This window comes from Boleophthalmus pectinirostris, unplaced genomic scaffold (genome assembly GCF_026225935.1).
Source record: "Boleophthalmus pectinirostris isolate CB_2022bp ecotype Guang Dong unplaced genomic scaffold, ASM2622593v1 HiC_scaffold_1, whole genome shotgun sequence".
Lineage (NCBI taxonomy): Eukaryota > Metazoa > Chordata > Actinopteri > Gobiiformes > Gobiidae > Boleophthalmus > Boleophthalmus pectinirostris.
Genome location: NW_026570970.1, coordinates 24,719,395 through 24,741,175, shown reverse-complemented (window position 1 = coordinate 24,741,175; position 21,781 = coordinate 24,719,395). Strand labels below are relative to the sequence as shown.

At 39.8% G+C, this 21,781-nt stretch overlaps 1 protein-coding gene across 2 annotated transcripts in view; it reads right to left on the bottom strand.

The window, feature by feature from the left end:
- Window positions 1-21,781, bottom strand: part of epha3 (eph receptor A3) — a 129,607-nt gene that overhangs the window by 25,220 nt on the left and 82,606 nt on the right. For both annotated transcript variants that reach the window (XM_020920413.2, XM_055150323.1), the window contains 6 exons: window positions 17,608-17,770; window positions 16,073-16,178; window positions 15,645-15,709; window positions 13,338-13,463; window positions 7,284-7,469; window positions 1,771-1,832 (listed from right to left, as the gene is read on the bottom strand). In XM_020920413.2, the coding sequence (XP_020776072.1) occupies window positions 1,771-1,832; window positions 7,284-7,469; window positions 13,338-13,463; window positions 15,645-15,709; window positions 16,073-16,178; window positions 17,608-17,770 (708 nt within the window). The remainder of the gene's footprint in view (window positions 1-1,770; window positions 1,833-7,283; window positions 7,470-13,337; window positions 13,464-15,644; window positions 15,710-16,072; window positions 16,179-17,607; window positions 17,771-21,781) is intronic.

Genomic DNA, 21,781 nt, shown 5'->3' with positions numbered 1-21,781 from the left:
AGCTCTGTATATACAACGTAGACATAACCTATACTCTATTTGCATGGGGCTGGATGTGTGGGTTCCCTATAAGTGACATATTGCTGTTGTGATAAAGTGCAGAGCTTTTGGGGAGACGTCAAGATAAACGGCTGCCCGGCCCTGATGTGTCTGGATACTGCGCAGACGCTGGGAAAGGACCAAAACAGACATTGGTACGCAAGCTCCATGCCAGTGTTGTGGTTTGGCCAAGGAGCTTAGAATAATTTCACGAAGGCACATCCATTTCTCTTCAAGAGTCTGGCGCATGGTAAAAATCAAATATGCAGGATTAAGACAGCTTTAAGAAGACAGACATGATGTAAATCTGTCTGTGTCATGATCAAAGAGAACTGCGCTGGATGTGAAGGTTAACGGGCCCATATTAGGCTATTTTCTGATTTGTATGTTCTTCCTCTCAAATTGTGAACACTCTGTTCCACCTTGTGATGTCATGTGATAATACAGGAAGTGCTCCTTTGTGTTTCAAACTCCATGCACATTTGTTAGAATAATTTGGATAATTTCAGCTCTGGAATTGCCAGTCTGTACTCTACTAAAGGTGAAAGGTAGCTGTTCATTTGAAAACTACCACTACATGACATCATAAGGTGGAATAGAGCATTTTGATGAGGTAACAACATATTAACATTGCTTAAAACCAACAAGAGTCAAATTTATGTAAAATAGGACCTATAAAACAGTATTTTCAATATATTTTTACCATTTCATTATAAATCAATGTTACTGAAGGCCCAGAAATTACAATTATTAGTGTCCAAACATAATGTAGATGTGATGGTGTAGAAACATGTAGTGAATATGTTTCTGTTAAGTGCAAAAGTGGGTCAGCAAATTGCTAAAGTTAAGAGTCAAACTCACAATGCTGAGGGCGGCACAGAGCTTGCTGCATCCTTATCCACTAGAGTCTTGACTATTCCCCATTTCAGCTTCCTGTTTATAGGCTCTACTTTTGATCATTCAATAGACTGAATATTTGGTTTTGAATTTTTAATTACTCTGACAACTTTGCTAATTTTCTTCAGTCTGAAACCCAAAGATGTTCTGAGGACTTTTATCATTTCAAAGGTAGAATATTTAGTTTTGAATTGTTAATTGCTATTAGCCTGATTCCTCAGCTGGTTTCACTTTGTAGAAACCGTCTGACCTCACAGTGTTAGAACTCGTTTGCGCAACAGGAGGCGGGTACTTTTTATCATTTAACCAACCCCTGCTGTTTGGTTGTGATGTGTGCAATGCGCCACTAATGAGGCTAACTGGTATATTAAGCTTTTCCCAAATCCCGTAGGAAGAAGGACAATAACGTCTTTCCCCTTGATAAAATTCACCAAACATTATCTTTATTCTGGCTTTAAAACCTCGATCTCGGGAATCGTTGACCACACTGAATGTATGGCTCTTCGCTGATTGGCTGGTGCACTTGCACTTCTTGGGTTTTTGTGAACTGTCTAGTGTATTCTGATTCCTGACCTAGTTGCTGGAGAAAAATGGTTTGAGCGGAGGCTAAATTGCTATGGCAAAGGCCCTAAATATTCATCACTGTAAACCATGAACTTAATGCAGTATACACATTAAACCATAAGCTGAAATGCAAAAAATATCTCAGTTCACAGTTATAAAGAACAATATTAGGCTAATATGATTTGAAAAACAATGCAATCTGTTTCTATTGCACTTTTTTACACCCAGTTCTTTGTATCTTCCGTAGTAGCGTTCATTGTTTTGACTTACTCTCAGGAAGCTGTCGAGGGACCCGTTCTCCATGTATTCAGTGACAATCATGACTGGTTTACCTGTAAGAGAGACAGAGATAGGAGCTAGAATCAGTGACTTCATATCTTTGCTGTTTATGACACATCCTGATATAACTGTGAATAGTGCTGTCTCTACCCGACCATATCTGTAGCAAAGGTCCTATCTTCCCCTGCTGGTGCATTCAGATTTATATTGTGATAATGGTACAGTTGTGACAGTGCATCGGTGGGCTGAGGCTTGACTTAAAGCAGGCACATTCGCACACACTCGCACAGTTTTAGGGCCCCAGCGGGTCAGCCTTCAGAACGTGACATCTTTATTTCGATGGAAGGGCTGCTTGTAAATCCGTGCTGCCTGCTATCATCTGTGTATGATCAGACCAGGGCCAGAGCGGGGTTTATGGCTGCACAGGGAAAAGGGACGAGAACCTTTAAATCAGAGGCTGTTAAAGGGGCAGTGCCGGTGTCAGGATGTATTTTTGTCCCATATGGCTTTGTACTCCCTGATTTTCACTTCAACAGTTACTATAGCAGCGAGGTGCTCTGTTTTATTCTGATTAACGTGCACTCTCCACTCCTCCTGTTGGCCTCTTTGTAGCCGGCCAACCTCAGTTCTCAAATCATGTCTTTATTGGTGGTTTTCAGATTGTATTTTGCCATGAAACATCCAAAACGTAAACTCACAAATTCTATTTAATACAAAACTACTAGTACGGTGATTGTTACAACAAATTATAAAGCCTTTATAATGGACAGTAATGAGTTGGATGCCCTTCCAGGTAGAGAGCAGTCTGTTCCCCCTTGGGATTGAATCTGTTGTACTACCTGTACACTGCGCCTTGTGATTCCATCCTTTGAGAACTAATTATTGAATCCACCTTGCAACTGTCATTAGTTCAGATTGCCTGGGTTAATGAGGTGTAAGGCTCAAAAATAAACAATTTGCGCACTGATTATAAATAGAGTTTGTGTCAATTTAAATCTATATCTATCCTATTTACGACACCAGGTTTCAGTATGGGGGTACAATATGAAAAGGCTGATCATGGCTGAACATTGAAAGGCTGAAACATTTTATTGTTTATGTATTGTTTATACACTTTAAAGGTATATATTACACAAAATTGACACTTTTGAGCTTTAAGCCACGTTAGAATGTTGTTACCTCCTCAAAAACATACCTCGAGTTGTGTTTTGTTTCAGTCACACAGTATAAACACTATAAATACAAGCTTTATTTTTAGTCTGTGTATATCTCCAAATCTCAAAATGCTCTGTTCCACCTTGTGATGTCATGTAGAGGTAGTTTTAGTTAACAGTTCCTTTTACCTTTAGAGACTAGTAGAGATTGGTCATTCCAGAGCTGAAATTATCTAAATGATTCTAACGAAGCTGTTTAAAAACACATTGGAGCACTTCCTGCATTACCACATGACATCACAAGGTGGAACAGAGTGTTTTCAGTTTGAGAACTCAACTTAAATATGCAGGGTTTGTGTATTAAACTGTTAATGGAACAAAACACACCTCCTTGTGTGTTCGTGATGAGGAAACATTATAGCAGATAAGAAAAAAGTGTAATACAGTCGTCCCTCACTATAACGCGGTTCAGCTTTCGCGGCCTCACTGTTTCGCAGATTTATTTATTTATTTTTTTAACAGTGTACTGTGTTCCTCCACCTGCGTCCTGATTGGCTAAGGGACTGTAGACCATTGTCAATCCATCTCCCCCGTGCCGTGTCTCCTGTAAATGTTCGATCGTTAGCAGTGTGATTCTGAAGTGCTCTATGTTTGCAAGTTTTCTCCCCGACAAAACCCACAATGTTGACGAAACATTCTGCATCAACAAAGGCTCCTGCGTTTGCACCCAAAAGGCAGAGGAAGACGCAAACCATCGCACAAAAAGTTGGACTTCTGGACATGCTGAAGGAAGGTAGAGGTTACGCTGCTGTTGGGCTCCATTATGGAATAAATTCATCTTCGAGGAAAATAACATAAGGACGACAGCAGCAATAAGTTTAAAGAAGGATGCAAAAAGGGTTGTAACTCTCCTGTGTGAGAAAAGTGTAAAAAGTGTGTGGTGAGGGGTTTTACAGCCTTAAAACATATAATAATTGTGAAATATAAAGCTGACTACTTCATGGATTTCGCCTATTGCGGGTGAGTTTAAGACCGTAACTCCCGTGATAAACGAGGGAACACTGTACAGGACCTTTAAACATTTAACCGTATGAACCTGTCAAAATGACTCTGAGGTTTGGATATTTTTTTTTTTACTAAAACTGCACTATTATTGTACTTTACATGACCTTCATAACAAAATCCAGAAACCAGACAATTTATATGTAAAGCTATTGTTTCATCAAATTCACTCCTACTCCGCCTCATAATGATTGATTTTGTTGGTCACCCGCACAGTTTCATCCCCAGTGCTCCTGTCCTCCTCTTCCTCGCCCTGCTCTGCGTCTCCTCACACTAGAGCAGCCGCAGAAGGGCCCGGGGCCAGTCCATGCAGTGTGGAGAGCCGAGCGGCAGAATACATACATCTGAGTGTGTGGAATATGCAGCAGCAGAGGATCAGCCAAAAGTAGCAGCGAGGTAAATGGTCTGTGAAAGTCCCAGTATTATTAAGAATTAACAGGAACGGCTTAATAAATCACCCTGTAGCACTGAGGGAGAAAGAGGGAGAGGGAGAGCAAGGACGAGAGCGAGGGAGTGAGAAAGAGAGGTAGGGAGGGAGGGGGAGAGAAGGGAGAGAAAGAGACAGACAGAAAGGAGGAGGTTAAGAGCGAAAGAGAGAGGGATGGGGACAGAAAAAAAGAGAAAGAGAAGGAGAAAAAACAGAAATAGAGAAAGAAAAGGGAGAGAGAGAAAGAGACAGAAAAGGAGGGAGAAAGAAAGACAGAGATAGAGAGGGAGGGAGGGAGGGAGAGAAAGAGAGAGAAGGGGGAGAAAGAGACAGACAGAGAGAGAGAGCAGAGGGGGAGTAAGAGAAAAGAGAGCAACGGGGACAGAAAAAGAGAGAAAGAGAAGGAAAGAAATTGACAGGCAGAGAGATAAAGAGAAAGAGAGAGAGTGAAGGATGGAGAGAGAGGGCAAGGACAAGAGCGAGGGAGTGAGGGAGAGAGAAAGAGACAGACAGAGAGAGGTAGGGAGGGAGAGAGAAGGGGGAGAAAGAGAAAGACCCAGAAGGGGGGTAAGATCGAAAGAGAGAGGGAGAAAGACACAAAGAGAGAAAGAGAAGAGGGAGAGAAAGAGACAGGCAGAGAGTGAGAGGGAGGGAGAGAGAAAGAGAGAGACAGACAAAGATGTAGGGAGGGAGGGAGAGAGAAAGGGGAGAAAGAGAAAGACAGAGAGAGAGAGGGAAGTAAGAGAGAAAGAGAGAGTGATGAGGACATGAGGAAGGAGAAAGACAGAAGGAGAGAGAAAGAGAAAAGGGGGAGAAAGAGACAGGGAGAGAGATAAAGGGAAAGAGAGCCGGAGGGAGAGAGAAAGAAAGAAAGGGAGGGAGACAGAGAAAAGAGAAAGAGAAGGGGGAGAGAGAAAGAGACAGTGTAGGAGGGAGAAAGAAAAATAGAGAGGGAGAGAGAGAAAAAGAGAGGGGGAGAAGAGACGACGAGACGACAAGAGCGAAATGTAGAGAAAGAGTAAGAAAGAGTCAAAAGTAATAGATATAGTCAGAGCAGAGGGATTAATATGCAGACTGAGGGAGCAGGATAAAGAGAGAGAAAGCAAAAGAGGGTGAGACAGGGATAGAAAAAAAAAAAAAAGAGTGAGAGTGCGGGTGTGTGTACGAGAGGGGGAGCGTGTCAAATGGACATCCTGAAACTATGGTCTGCATTTATCAGTCTTTACACAGCGGTGTGTTTGTGCGCTGGACCCACTCTGGATGTTTACACAGGCTAAATACTGCTCTATGATATATTACAACAACAAGGGGAATGCCCACTGTACCTGCCAGCGCGTGCAGAGGAAAAGTTCCTGTTGGAGGAAACATGTAACTGTAGACTTTATACAACTTTTCGCGTCTACGCAACAGTGGATTTGGGTCATTTTCCATAGACGCGGAGCAAACGCAGACGGTATTAAAATATCTGTGTATACAAGCACACATGCGCAACGAAAACTGCACGTCTTTACTTTACTATGAACTTGAACTCTCTGACAACAACATGCAAAAATGTAAAATGTGACTTCAATAATTCACTTGATTTATAGGTAAATAAATAACTAATAGCTGTTCATGTCGTAATAAAGACGTTTGTGCCTCGGATCTCTTTCAGAACACATATTTTTTTGGTAACACTGGCAATTATTCTATTTTTACATAACTAATACTAATGTTAAGATCAGATTTTAACAACAAAAACACCTGTAATTGTCTAGATGCAAGATAACGGCAAACAGGGGCAAAACAAAACATCTCCATGGAGACAAGCCGATGACAGACCCTCTTTTAAAATGGAAATTCGGCAGTTATTTAAGGATCTGTATTTGCACACCTCGCCTTATGCAACGCGGATGATGAAAGAACAGCTAAATAAAAGTCGGATTATTGAATATTCTGTAGCACCTGGGGTATTGTCTCTGTATTTAAACTTGTACGTGTCAGAAGTACCTAACAAGCCCCGAGCCTGAGGACAGAACGGGGCCAGTCCTGTTTCTCCTCCACCAAGTTCACTCTCATTATTTGGCGTTTTCTGCAGTCCTTCGTATTCCGCTGCTCTTGTGTGAGTGCTAATGATCGTATAAAGAGGCCCGGAGGGGAGAGCACTGCTACAGATATGGATTCATGGATTTATGCTGCTTTGGACACAGGCTTTGATCCGAGTGCATTGATCTGCAGATTTACACCGCCAGCGCTCAATAGAACTCCTGTTTCTTTCACACCGGCGCCGCACATTTTATGGTCATTTGTCACAGACGATTGGAAATGTGGAATTGGTAAAAAGATTGTCAGAAGATGTTGAATGTATAGCTGCTAATGAAAATCTGATGCTGGTGCTTGCTACTTTTAATACGGTTAAAGTCTCTCTCTGTCTGTCTTTATTGGTGTATGGAAGGGCATCTGGTAGAATCTAAATAGCCTGTAGACTTTGTTTGTTCTTGTTCAAGGTTAAGTCCTAGTGTAATTTAAATGTTTGTTTTATGATATAAATACCAATATAAGACCACTAGCAAATTATGTACATTCAGAAAAAAAAAAAAAATCTTAATCTTATGTCATTACTCTACTTCCACAGTATGACATTAAACAGATCGACCTTACATTTATTTAAATACAGATTGTTTTACTGCTCAGAAATACCAAGAAAATACTACACTTTGGCCGGGTTGTCTCCCCACCGACCTCTGACCGATAACCTGGCCTGGTTTGCTATACTGTGAAAAACATCAGACAAAGCAATAACATCTCCACGGAGAAAAGCAGTTAGTCACACAATGAACCTTTAAAGTAGAGCAAATGTAAACAGCGCCGGTTGTACTTACTGCGGGTCACCACTCCCTCCAGTCTGATGATGTTGGGATGATCAAACTGTCCCATGATTGACGCCTCGGCCAGGAAGTCCCGCCTCTGCTTGTCTGTGTATCCTCCTTTCAGAGTCTTGATGGCCACACAGATCTCCTTCTTACTAGGAAGCTTCAGACGCCCGCTGCACACCTCCCCAAACTCTCCTACAAAACAGTCATGAGTATTTGGCATTAGATTCATTTATGAAACAGTAATATGCATCTTAAAATCCAGGTCACAATAACCATTTTAAAACAGCCGAATTTTGTGTTTAGCAAATATATTTAAAATTTACATTTACAATTCGGAATCGCCTACCATTTGCCCATATTACGCTATTTTCCGCTCTTTTATAAAGTTGTTTTCTCAACCTTGTGGTGGGAGCATTTTGAGGTTTGGAGATGTAGACAGAGAAATAATAGCCAGGCTGGCACCACCTACTATCTCTGCTCAATTTCATTTCTCTCCAGCGACTAGGTCAGGAATCAGAATACACTAGATGGTTTGCAAGAACCCTGGAAGTGCGAGTCCGGGCACCAGACAATCAGTGAAGGACATTCCGTGTTGGCAACGATTCCCGAGATCGAGGATTTAAAGCCAGAACGAAGAGAATGTTTGGTGAATTTTAACAAGGGGAAAGACGTTATTGTCCTTCTTCCTATGTGATTTGGGAAAAGCTTAATATACCAGTTAGCCCTGTTAGTGGTACATTACATATGTCACAACCAAATAGCAGCGACTTTTTAAATTAAAAAAAGTATGCGCCTACTGTCAAGCAAACAAATCCTAATGCTGCAAGGTCAGATGGTTTCAGTTAGCATTAGGATGAATCAGGCAAGAGAAATAATGGAGGGTTACTCAAACATGTGTGAATGGAACAAAATAAAATGCTTTTGATGACAACATTCTAACATGGCACAAGAATCAATTTTGCATGATATGACCTTTGATGTACGCCTAAAAATATAAGCATTTTAAAAGATTGTTAAAGCTACTGACTGATTTAACATTTGACATAAAGACTGACATTTTGAAAACAGTAAAACGTGATCTAGTGTAAACAAAACAGAATGTTAGAAGCCTAGAACTATATGAAAGTGAAGTGTACTGTAAGGTTTGAATAGTACAGCAAGACCGCACACATAAAAAGCATGTGTGACAGGGAGTGGACACAAGTGGCACAAGTATGATAAGGTGCTTGTATTCGCATGTCTTATGAATATATAAATATTGTAGATGACATGTTAGTGGTGATACTGTCACCGAAGGGTCATCCAGTACAGCACTCGAAGCTCGAGGTCTGGAAGATCTGAAACAGTTGTAATTGCTACCTTTCTAAACACCAAACACATGCCCGTTCAGTGACATTTTTGGGACATAGCAGTGGACACTTGAGCAAGGCCAAAGTCACTCTTATGTGGTCAGTGAGAAGGAGGGGGGAGGGAGAGGAGCGTGATTAGGAGCTCCAGTCTCTTGTACAAAGGTATGGACTGGACTTTGAAGTATCACTTTGACCCGTGTAAGCAGAGGCTAGTGTGTTTTCTGTCTTTTAGCACACAATCAACATAGTAGGAAGATCAAAGTCTGAAATAATGAAGACAGATGGGGAATGGGTTCAGCAGAATGGCCAGAGAAAAGCAACATTTTGATATGTTTTGACAGCTTGTACACACTCTATTCTCATGAAGTATGACTACAAACTACTAACTTCATAGGATCATTTTCAAAGATAACATCATTCTGATTTCTCCGCTTGATTAATTTAATGTGTGAGACTAAATGAAAAAGGATGTTAGAAACTTTTTTCCTATATACCCATTCCAGTGGGTCACAGATAGGTTTAAGATTGTTTTGGTGATGGAATGTAAAAAGGTATAAGTAGTACTGTACTTAAGTATAAGTTTTACGTATCTGTAGTTTACTTAAGTACATTTTAAGCTTTTTACTTTTACTTCACTACATTTGAGAGCAGGTACCTGTACTTTCTATGCCACTACATTTTTTAACAGGACTGAAAAGTAAAAGTATTTTTCATTATTTGAGAGGTATTTTTAACAAGTTCATAATTTGAGGCAACAAAAATATGAAAACAAAAAACAAATAAAAACAGCTAGAATAAAATAACTTCAATTTCATTCAGCACAAAACTTCAGTACATGTACTCTTAATACTCTTAATAATACTTAAGTCGATAAGTAATTTTTTGCTCCGGTATCTGTACTTTTACCTAAAAGTGAGCACTTCTTCCACCACTGGGCCTTTCATAATTACTTACTAAACTGTATTTAATGATGTAAAGGCAAACTGATCTGTCTGTAGAATGAATTATGCAATATAATGTTTTTAAGCGGCCAAAAACAATACTGCTTACTCTTGAGGTCACTAATACCGCTTTACATAATCTTAGCCTTATTTTTCAAAGTCTGATCCGGTGCTGATAAAGAGCTACTGACTTTAATGCTATTATCGTTGCATTTCCTGTCGAGAAATGTTTCCAGGGGGATTTACAATACAGATTGAGTTCAAGATAAATATTAAACTACAACCAGGGTGTAATAGATATTCCCATAGCGAGATTGTGCTTCATTGATCATTCTTATAATATGAAACTGCTACTTACAATGAGTGTATAAAAAAGGGGACTATAAGTGAGTGTGACGTCACCCAAAGCGTTCGGCTCCAGTCAAACGAAGCTCACGAGGCTAGATGTTATAAGAGCGAATTTGGAGATAAAAATAAAAACGACAAAAATAACAAAATAAAAACATCAGGATCATGTAGAGCAGGTTAATACGAACATTTTAAGACCAAAATGATAAGGCTCACAGCAGCAGCTACAGAGAGAAGGGAGACAAGTTTTTTTGAGTTCATTTGTTTTTCAGCATAAAACCAAAAATAATCAAATGAAAAAACAACTGTTTTCTTCATTATTTGTCTCCAAAACCAAAATGGAAAAACTGATTAGTTTTTTTCAGTTTTTGATTTTGTGTGTGAATGAATAATGGAAAAAATGGATAACGGCTGTTTCCTGTTTACGTGACTTAAACTTCGATGCTGGACTGAACCAGGACAGGACTAAACCAGGACTAAATCAGGACTGAAGCAGGACTAAACAAGGACTGAACCAGGATTAACCCGGACTAAACCAGGACTGAACCAGGACTAAACTAAGACTAAACAAGGACTAAACCAGGACTGAACCAGGACTAAACCAGGACTAAACAGGACTGAACCAGGACTAAACCAGGACTGAACCAGGACAAAACCAGGACTGAACCAGGACTAAACCAGGACTGAACCAGGACTGAACCAGGACTAAAACATGTCTGGGACCAGCCCAGAACCAGACCGAAACTGAGAACGGGACTGAGACCGGGACTGAGACCGGGACCAGACCGGAACCAGACCAGGACCAGACCAGGACTGAAAACGGTTTAGTCCTGGTTCAGTCCTGGTTCAGTCCTGGTTTAGTCCTGGTTCAGTCCTGGTTTTGTCCTGGTTCAGTCCTGGTTTAGTCCTGGTTCAGTCCTGGTTCAGTCCGGCATCGCAGTTTAAGTCACGGAAACGGGAAATGGCTGTTATCCGTTTTTTTCATTTTTCATTTAAACACAAAATCGAAAACTGAAAAAACAAATCGCTATCCGTTTTTTTTCATTTTGGTTTTGGAGACAAATAATGAAGAAAATAGTTGTTTTTTCCTTTTCTTATTTTTGGTTTTATATTGAAAAACGAATGAACAAATGACACACGGATTCAACTGGATCCAGAGTCGATGGAGCTGGAAGTGCCTCCTGGGTTAGCGATGTCCAATTCTATATACAGTCTATGGATAGAGCAAAGTTTTAGTTACGCTGCAGTTAGTGGATTGTATAAAAATCTATTGTTTAGTTAACTTATCCACTTCCTACTTCTTTGTCCTCTTTGGTGATCATATTTGTTTTGTCTGGACCACCAAAGATTTTCGGATTTACAGAAAATCCAGCTGTTTGTGAATGCATTTGGTGGGTGTCTTTGTCACAGTCCTGCACGCCCAAGCTACACCAAACTACTTTAGATCTAGTTAAACCAATATGGAGCACATGTCGAGAAGGGCTGGTGTTATCTAAACTTAGAAGGTACCACACATCTCCAGATCAACACCACATGCGCACTGTTGTAGCTGGAGAGTACTGCGGCCGCTAATGTTACAGCTAATTCAAGACAGTTGCCCAATTTGGAAAACTTTGGATGGGAACAAAAGAGTGAAGATTGGAAAGATGGCAATGAAGCATCTCACACAGAAACGAAAAGCACTGGCCCTCATCACGGAGAGGAAAGGCTCCACACTGCGGCGTTTAATGTGTTCTCACTTCCAGCTGTGAGTAATATGGCACAGAATCAGACTGGCCCGCTGCTCTGAAGATGCCAATATAGGGCACTATAGCTTTACATTGGCCGCCCGCGTGTGTTTTTCATTCAAATAGTCCGTGAACGAGTTGAAACCTGGACGGGAGGTGTAAACGTGAAAATGGCGCTCGCATAAGGAATGTTTGTTTAAAGCAAATTGAGATTAATGCTAGACGTCCCCCGTGTAAATGCGGTGTGAAATTATATAGGTTATGTATGTATGCACGGGATAGTCGTGAAGGTTACAGGCAGCAGCAATGAGCACTGAGCAGGGAAAGCCCTAAACGTGCACTGTGCAACTTTTCAGATAAAGAATCTGCTACCTTGTCTCCGTGGAGATGTTACTACTTGGCCTGAGATGTTCCACAGTATGCCAGAAAATGTATCTATCTTTAAACATGTATTCTCATTATCAGTGTAGTCGCCTCTCCACCGATCTGACCTGTAACTTGGCCTTGTATTGCATCACTTGTTTGTTGCTTTGGAAATGGATATGTTTAATGTTGTACTGTAGAGAATTCCAAGCAAAGCAAAGACATTTCCATGAAAACAAGCAGCGGACGGACCCTCCACCAGAAAAGTTACATACATACAGAAAAGTTATACTAGAACTATGGATGGGATAGATTAGCCTGATTCACAAGCTGGTTTCACTTCGTGGAAACTGTCTGACCTCACAGCATTAGAATTTGTTTGCTCGATGGTATGCGGGTACTTTTTTTTAATCAATTGCTGCTATTTGGTCATGATCTATGTAATGTGCTGCTATACTGGTATATTAAGCTTTACCCAAATCCTGTAGGAAGAAGGGCAATAGCATCTTTCCCCTTGATAAAATTCACCAAACATTCTTTTTGTTCTGAATTTAAATCCTCGATCTTGGGAATCGTTGCCAACACACAATGTATGCCTCTTTGCTGATTAGCTGGTGCCCAGACTCGCACTTTCAGGGTTTTTGCGAACCTTCTAGTGTATTCTGATTCCTTATCTAGTCGCTGGAGAGAAATGAAATTGAGTGGAGGCACTAAGATGACGGAATCTCCACCAGAAAAGTTACACAGTGCACCTTTATCCTGAAACTATAGTTGGATAACAAGAGACACAAAGTACAAACATAAATAAACTGCTTTGCTTTTTTTTTTTTGTTACTGTACTATTGAGATAAAAGCGTAATGAACAGCCTCTAAACACTTTAAAACACTTTATTGAGTTGCAGTCTTGACAGCTTTTGCTTGTTGTTTGACTAAATTAAAACCGTACAGTACTGAAACAGATTCTGTATTTTTTACAGTAATGCAATTAGGGATTTTTATGAGTTTGTGAATAAAGAAATCGTGTGGCAACAGAGGATCCTACGCACGGTTGACGGTTTAAGATAAAAAAAAAAAGTGCACACAAATTTGAAATTAATGAGGTTGTTATTTTTTTGTTTTTTAAATTTTTTTTACTAGATCAGCAGCCATCTTTATGAATATATTTTAGCATTTTGAGGGATTTATTACCAATGTATTTATTAGAATGCTTCTGTAAGCCAATGTGAATGCGTGAATATCATATTGTGTGTCTGTCATGCTTGATTATCAAGTTGGATTGAAAATGTTCTTGTAACACCTGAAAGCGTATAACATAACTGAAATTCTTCTCACCTGCTCCAACAACTTTGTCAATGGAAATACTCGAGGCATCCAGCTCTTTTGCAAACTCATGCACGGCCTGACTGGGGTCTTCATACGTGTGCGGGTCCACGTAGGTGCGTATTCCGGGGAGACGCACTACAACAACAGAGAGAAACAGAGAGAGAGAGAAAAAGTGAGAGTTTTAGCACTTCATCACTGTGAACAAACACTCTGTGATGCATGGCCGTGTCAGAGCGCACTGTTTAAGATAATTCTGACTCTAAGCCTGATTTGTGACTACTAGCCCCACACATATTACAAGCAATAACAGAAACTTGTGCGAGACACTAAATCTTCATAAACAAGTTGTAAAGTTACATTTTATTAGTCCCGGTTGGGAAATGAAAGCTTTGGAGTTTGACCCATCCCAGCTCCGGTGTTGGTCCACATGGGAGTTCTGGGATCAATGCAGAGGCCAAGGCTAAAGGTGGCGCTATACTCAATAAATTACATTGTACGGTAATAAAAGCAGAGTGAGGTCAGGAAGCAGGATGTAAATTTTAACAGGATCTTGACCCCTTTTCTGTTTTAGTGCACTGGAGAAGTCATTTAGGCATTTGTTTATGCAGTGTTGAGCATGTTGAGTAACTGTTTGGATATGACGTCTGATATATGTTTTTGTAATAAAGTACAGGGTTGCGCAGTTAATTTGAGTTTCACTAATTTCTAATCCACTCTTATATCACGTAAAATTGACTCTTGTGAGGTTTAAACCGTGTTAGAATGTTGCAGAGGTGGGGACTTGCAAGTTGTGACTTGGACTTGAGTCAGACTTGAGTCTCTATTTTTAGGACTTGAGACTTGACATGATAAAATAGACAAAGACTTGGGACTTGACTCGGGCTTGAACCCTGTGACTTGAAAAGACTTGATGCTTAGACTATTTAACAAATGAACTGTTATTAAGCACTCTTAAATCTTAACTCTTGCTGTTCTGACCGTAATAATTTGTAATCTGGTCAAGACATCTAAAAAGGAAAAAATAGCATTTCTACAACTCATATATAAATATTCCTGATGTTTTAAGTACAATTTAGTTTAAAATTCATACAAATTGCAAAACTCTAAGCTATATTACTATTATATGACTTGGACTTGACTTGGACATATGGGCCAGCGACTCGATACTAAACTTGGACTTGCCTGCCTTTCACTTGGGTCTTGACTAGGACTTGAGGTCAAACACTTGAGACTTATTTGAGACTTGCAAAACAACGACTTGATCCCACCTCTGGAATGTTGTTACTTCATCAAAAACATACCCGCCATTGTGTTTTGTTTCATTTATGCTTGAGCAATCCTGGTTTATTAGTCTTATACATCTCTAAAGCTCAAAACGCTTTGTTCCAACTTGTGATGTCATGAAGCAGTAGTTTTAAAGTTAACAGCTACAGCTTTATGTTTAGTATAGATGGGCTATTACAGAGTTGAAATATATGGTGTATGGAGTTTAAAAACACAATGGAGTACTTCCTGTATTACCACATGATATCACAAAGTGTTTCTTCTTTGAGAAAAGTCTAAATATGCAGTGTTTTTGTGTTAAACATGTGTGAAAGAAATAAAACACAACTCCAGGAATGTTTGTGATGAGGAAACATTATAACATCAACATAGAACAGAAAATAGTGTAATATAAGCTCTTTAAACTGGGCAATACACAACCATTCCTTTGTTAGTAAATGTTTTGGAGCAGAGTTCAGACTTTAGAGGAAGAAATTTGAGTATTTTTTTTAATAGGAAAGATTTAAAAGTTTGTATAGTTCATGTACATTAAATTAATATCGAAAGACATTTAATTTCTTGTTAATAAAACAAAATAAATATAAGTATGAGGGGATATGTATTTTGTCATATTGCCCAGTTCTACTTAGCTCTATTTATTTAATACAGGGAAATGTACCAGACTGCCCATTTGGGATGCTGACATTTGATATTAACTGGACAATGAAAGACAAATTTGAAAGGATTTGTACAGGGAAATCTCTCATTAATAATTTCCAATGAGGACTACATGGCTCCTAGCTGTTCTGAAAGTCCCTCGGATTTGTTTGCAATGGACCGAGTAACCACTTTCTTAGCATGAAATTTGAATGATTAGTATCTTCTTATAGGTCCAATGCATCATGGGAAAAACCTGGCGACTTCTTGAGCATGGCAGCCCTCAGTGAAGGCACATTTCAACAACTTAACTAGCTTAATCCATCTGCCTGGTTGCATTTCTGCTATAGTAGACAGAATATTTAGCCAGAACAAGCTTGTGGTACTTAAACTTACAGTGTCCATTGCCAAACTGGAGTCGTTTTTCATCAGGATGTTTTGATTTGCTACGGCAACAAAACCTGGAAAACCAAAAGAGGACAGGGTCACGAGAAGTGGCATAATACGGTTGAATGAGGCTTCACCCAAGGGCAGAGGATATAAGTATGAGCTGTGAGTGTAATCCCAACTTTTATAAGCCAAAGAAGGATCAGTAAGTCTTATAATGAGCAGATTTAGACTTTCGCCGAATGCTCTGGACTGCCAACTCCAGCCACACACAAATATGCACACACCCACACACACACGTGCATATCTTTTACTAAAATAACAGAAAAGAAATTAAGACATATTTTGGCCTTATGCTGAATGGAAGCACTGGAAAGTAGTTTAGCACGTAAGAATGTCAGGGGGTGTGAGAGGAGGCGCGTGATTGGAGGACAGACCTGCCAATCAAGACGTACAGCAGCACCGTCAGCAGGATGATGGCCACAGCGGAGGAAACGGCGATCAGGACCACTTGGCTATTCTCACCAGAAATAGAGAAAGCAGCTGAAAAAAAGATCATATAGCCTGTTATTCACTGGGTTTGTTGTTGATATGGCAATCAGGGCTGCCCTTGTGAACTGAACTTATTCAATGGAAAATGGGTATAATTAAAATAAACTACAAACTGGATTCCCATGAAAAGTTTCTTAATATAAATTGAATGTTGTGTGTCAACACTCTGATAATATTGTACATGCAATTAAAAGCAATTTTGCTAAATCTGGACACTGGCAAAGGGAAAAATAATATTGATAAAGGAAAGTATGATTCATGAAGCAGAAATACAGTCATCAAATGTTTTCAAAGTCAAAATGTCAGAACGCTGATGAGAAAATGACTAATGATTTATGTCAAACAATTTCATACAGTGACAGCACGGGCAATGGATACAGTAATATGTGTTCAAAATAAACTGTGGCCATGCAGGTCGTGGGATACTTTATTTTGTAAGTTCTCTCAGAGTATCCCAGCATCGTGTCTGCGTACAAAGATATATGTGGTAAAACTACCCACAGTGACATAATGTGAGAGTGATACTGTCACTACACAGACGGACCGCTAGCTCCATTGTGGTGTTGATATGATTTCCTTGTGCATCCCATCACTACTGCACTTGCTCAAAGCACTGAAGCAAAGGAAACTCTCTAGGTTTTCAGATACAAGTCACGTTGTCATGTGACCACAAAATTATCCATATTTCTATGCTTTGACATTGACATTTTCTAGTCAAAATATGTTACATTTTATTAGCCATATCAAAAATGTCAACTAATAATTTATTAGCAAAATGCTACATTATTATAACAAATCAACAACAAAGCCACCTCCAATTTCCATATGTTATAAATGTTTTTAGACAAACTTCAGGTAACCTATATTATCTTTAATAATCATGAGTCAGAAGCTAAAATAGAAACTTTAACATGAAATAACGCTTCTCCAGAGAGGATGAATAATTGTATAATTAGGCAGAAGTGCAGAAATACTCGAGGGGGTGCACGTCTCGATGGGGGAGCACAGCTTGATAGAACACTGTTAACGTCTTCGTAACTTTGAGTTAGGCCTGACACAATAACTACAAGTCTGCTTTACTATTCAATATATGAGAGGCAAATGAGAGTATTTGGACTAAATATTAATTTTGTGTATATTTCTAGTATGTAAAGAAGTCAAAAAATTAAGCATATAATCAGATAATAATTATGGTGTTTATTTACTGCAGTCAATGTGTTAAAATAGGGTTTGTAAAGGGGTCTAAAAGGAATTAACATGTTTTAGGGTTATTTGGGCAGTTAAATCATATAGTGGAGTTAAATAGTATCACTCTATTATTTTTTACAATATATCACTATTGAAAATGTATTATAGTGGCAGTTTTACTTACGGCTTCTGTTCTAACAATTCCAAACATACATAATAATGGTGTGCTTACAGTCAGGGCTGGTCTCAAACTGGAAGATGGCGCTGCTGGCTCCGTAGCCCGCTGCAGTCCTTGCTCTGATCTGCAGGAGATAGGCCGTACCAGGCTTCAGACCATTCAGTGTAACGTTACAGCCGCGGGCACGGAGTATGGTGTAACTGGTCTCCTGCTCCTCCTGCCACACACAAGCACACACACAGGGATAATGTAAAGCTGAGTTTTATACAGGAAATACGGTATGAGGTACAAATCTAAAGTAAACACACAAATATTCCAGACACTTAGGCGTTTTTACTAACATGGAGAGTTATGCCGGTACAGTTTTATAGTTTTGCTCTCCTCCTGGTGCGCTCTGATAAAACAACAGGAGGATCCAGAGTGGGCTCATTGTTTCCAGATGTTACCAGAAGTACAGGGGAGAAAACCCGAGGCGAAAAGACAAAAGAACAGGATTTAAAGGGACCACTATTTTCTGATCTATGTTATAATGTTGTTTCTTCATCATAAACATACCTGAGTTGTGTTTCATTCACACATGTTTAACACACTTTTTGTTTTTATTTAGCCTCTCTTAAACTGAAAGCACTCAGTTCCACCTTGTGATGTCATGTAATAATACATCGGGATATAACAATAACTGAAATATTGTGATATTGTATCATCACAACTCTCATAATAATACTGTGGTCAATCACAATATATCAAACTACAAGCTTTTTCAGTTTTGAAAAAGAGGCAACTGCATAGGCCATGATCCTTTACTTACTTGACAACATAGTAAAATGTTAGAATGCTAAATAGTAAAATGTAAAACGCACTTTAAATCCTATTTCTTTGGATGATCCACACTGAAGTCAGGTCAAGGTATTCAAAAAGGAAAAATAGCACATGTACAATTCTGTTAATCTTTCCAAAATATCGCAATAATTATCGTACCATGAGAGGCATATCGTGATAATATTGTACCATGAGATTTGGATATTGTGACATTCCTAATAATACAGAAAGAGCTCCAGTGTGTTTTTAAATTCCATACACCTTCACTAGAATCATTTGGATGATTTCAGCCATAGAATTGCCAATCTCTAGTGAAGTAAAGGTAAAAACTGTAACTTTAAAACTACCGCTTCATGACATCACAAGGTGGACCAGAACATTTTGAGCTTTGGACTAGTACTTAAGGTTTACAATACGCATCTCCATGTTTCTGAGGAGGTAACAACATTCTAACATGGCTTAAAGCTCACAAGAGTCCATTTTGTGCAATGTAGGATCTTTAAAGTAGTACTACGTAACTTTTCTAGTGGAGGTTTTGATGCCTGATAGTCGTCGTGGAGATGCGAGTGTTTTGATGAGGCGACACCACTCACTGTAATATTCCTTGTTCTTTCTAAGCATTATAAAAGCAATGAAATAAATACTAGTTCAGTTTAATGCTATACTGTGGAACATTCCAGACCAAGCACTAACATATCCATAGAGAAAGGCAGCAGAATCGTGCACCGGGAAAAGTTAGATTGTGCAGCTTTAAGTGAAGATATCCAAAGACTACAAAGGCAAGAATATTATAGAGTAATTGTAAAGACGGGCGACACACGTAAAAAAAGACTCATGGGAAACTATTTACAGTACAGTATATTTTCTGTTGGATCAGCGTTATTTTAACCATGACAGATTTGTTCCATTTTGCTAAACAATCTCCCATAAAATTTTACACAATGTACTTTGAAGTAATTGAGTGATAAAAAGATGTGATAAGTTTGCAGTGTGGAAAACTGTCTGATCTGATCTCTTGCAGCACCGCCAAGCTCGTAAAAACATGCTCACCAGGTCAGAGTTACAGACTACAGAGTTATTAGACGTAACATATTGGTACAGACAGTGTCATACATGCACAAGTGTTGTCCACAAGAAATCACACACCTACATATTGGACAGGGATCTGTTTTATAGAGCTCTAAGCGTTTGCAACATGTGTGAAAGGGAAAGAAAGAGAGACGGACAGAGAAAGAGAGGGGGGTGGAGAGGGATGGAGGAGGTAACTGATACAACAGTACTGCTTTGGGATGACAGTAAATCCACCTTGGTCACTGCTCTGGGCTCAGGACAGAAGTGATCCTCCAAATCAGACCCAGGTGCAGGGCGGACTGTAGCATGATGTTATGGACTGAGAGGCTAAAGTGTGGCTCTAAAGGACTAAATCAGAGCAAACAAGCGTAAAACAACACCAAACCAGGACTAAAAGGCACACGTGGACCTGCTAGAAGCCCAGTTGAATTTAGATATTCTTGTGTTTGGTTGTGTTCTGCTCCTGGTTTTTGTCCTGGTCTAGTACAAGTTTAGTTTGGTTCCGGGTTGTGTACCAGACAGTTCAGTTCCAGTTTTGATGTGGTGTGTGCAAGTGTTAACACAACCTAAACTATAACTGTGTTGAGCCTTAACTAGACCTAAAGCATTTTGAGTGCCTTGATGGTGGAAAAGTGCTATAAAAAACACTGACCAAAAATGTGACCATTAAACCAGATCCAAGCCATATCCAACCTTAGTCTAAATTGGCAATAAACAAGGATTAAGAAAGTCTAAACTGGAATTTAATTTAATATTAAATCAAGCAGGACACAACCAGGCTATATATATGTACAACAAAGATTAAGGTCGGCACTGGCATTTCAAAAATGAAACATGACCTAACTGATCAGGAGAAAACTTGTTGAAAATTGTATGCATTTTTTAGGGCCCGTATCCAAATGAGAAGAAGGAGGATATTTAACAAATTGTCAGAGTTTGCCTGCGACTGCTTAACCACTCAAACACCAAGCAACACTGAAGAACAGGTTTGAACCAAACCAAGATTAAATTCCTGCCTTCACTCCTCGATACCAGTGAGTGGGCTCCATACCACCAGAACTACCTGCACCAGTGTTTGAGAAGCTCTGCTCTACAGTTGAAGCTTAATTTGGTCCACGTCCTGCTTTGAAAATCCAAACAAGGCCGGTTCAAATTATAGCAATGTTATGTAGAGCAGAACCATGCCAATGTCCGTAACTTCCATCTTCAAAGTCTAAACACGATGTGTGTTTGAAGCTTGGGAGATTCCAGAGATAGAACAGGCAAAAATAATTACAACAGTGTATTCCCACAAATTCTATTTGCTCAAAGTGCACTTAGGAGAAGTGACTTATCGCGGTGAAGTGTTGTGGAAGTGGACTGGAGGCTTCTGGTTGGGAATTTCCAAAAATGAATCCAAAAATCCACAGTTTTCCATAGAAGTTTAGTCTAAGCTGGTGTTGAGTCAGAGCCTCTTTTTGGTAGAATCATGAACATCCAGTAAAAACATATCCAAAGCATCAGCCATATCTGCAAATGTATCACAGGCCTGTAGACATCCCTAGGCCATCCAGCCCACCCACCGCAGAAGAATGTGCAGTCTCCTGTGGACAAAGGGTGGCGCTGTAGGTGATGCTTCGAGCTGATGCTTGGTGTGCCCTGTTACCTGGGTGATATACATTACAAACATAGGCTGCACTCATTTGGGGCACCTTTTGTATTCTCGCTGTTTAGTTTACTCAGACATTACTGTAATTGGAGAACGGAAAACCTTTCCCAAACCCTCTTTCATAATCCATGTTTGCACAATCTGTTTAGCCATACTGTTTATGCATGGGTGTAATTACATTTGTATGTGTTTCTCAAAGCTCCGGCCTATAAGTGCTGCAGTGGTCTTGGTTTTGGGGACTGCCGGGTTCTCTTCCTCTGTCCCATATACTGGCTGTCCTCTCATCCCAGTTCACCCTGGTGCATTGTGGGTCCTTTTGTGTTCAGATCTCTGCTTGTACACAGCGGCTGGTGTGGAGAATCCTCTGGGAACACAGTTTGTGTGTCTCTATTCGTGTGTGTCCGGAGTAATTCCTGAAAGACGATTGTGATTAACCGGATCAAGAGCAGACATTTTTGTCACTTTCTTTGCTCCATAATTGAATATGCATTTGGGAATAAAGCCGGGACGCAGGAAGCATTGACCCCCGCACCATTAACTTTCCCTGGTTTCTCGCCTTGGTTTAAGATGTTGGGGAAGTCAGGGGGAGCAGGGAGCAGAGTTTACAGAGGAAACAGCTTTTGTCAGCCTACTAATCAAGAGATTAGGGGCCACTACTGGCAGTGGGACAGCCACACACAGACCACCAGG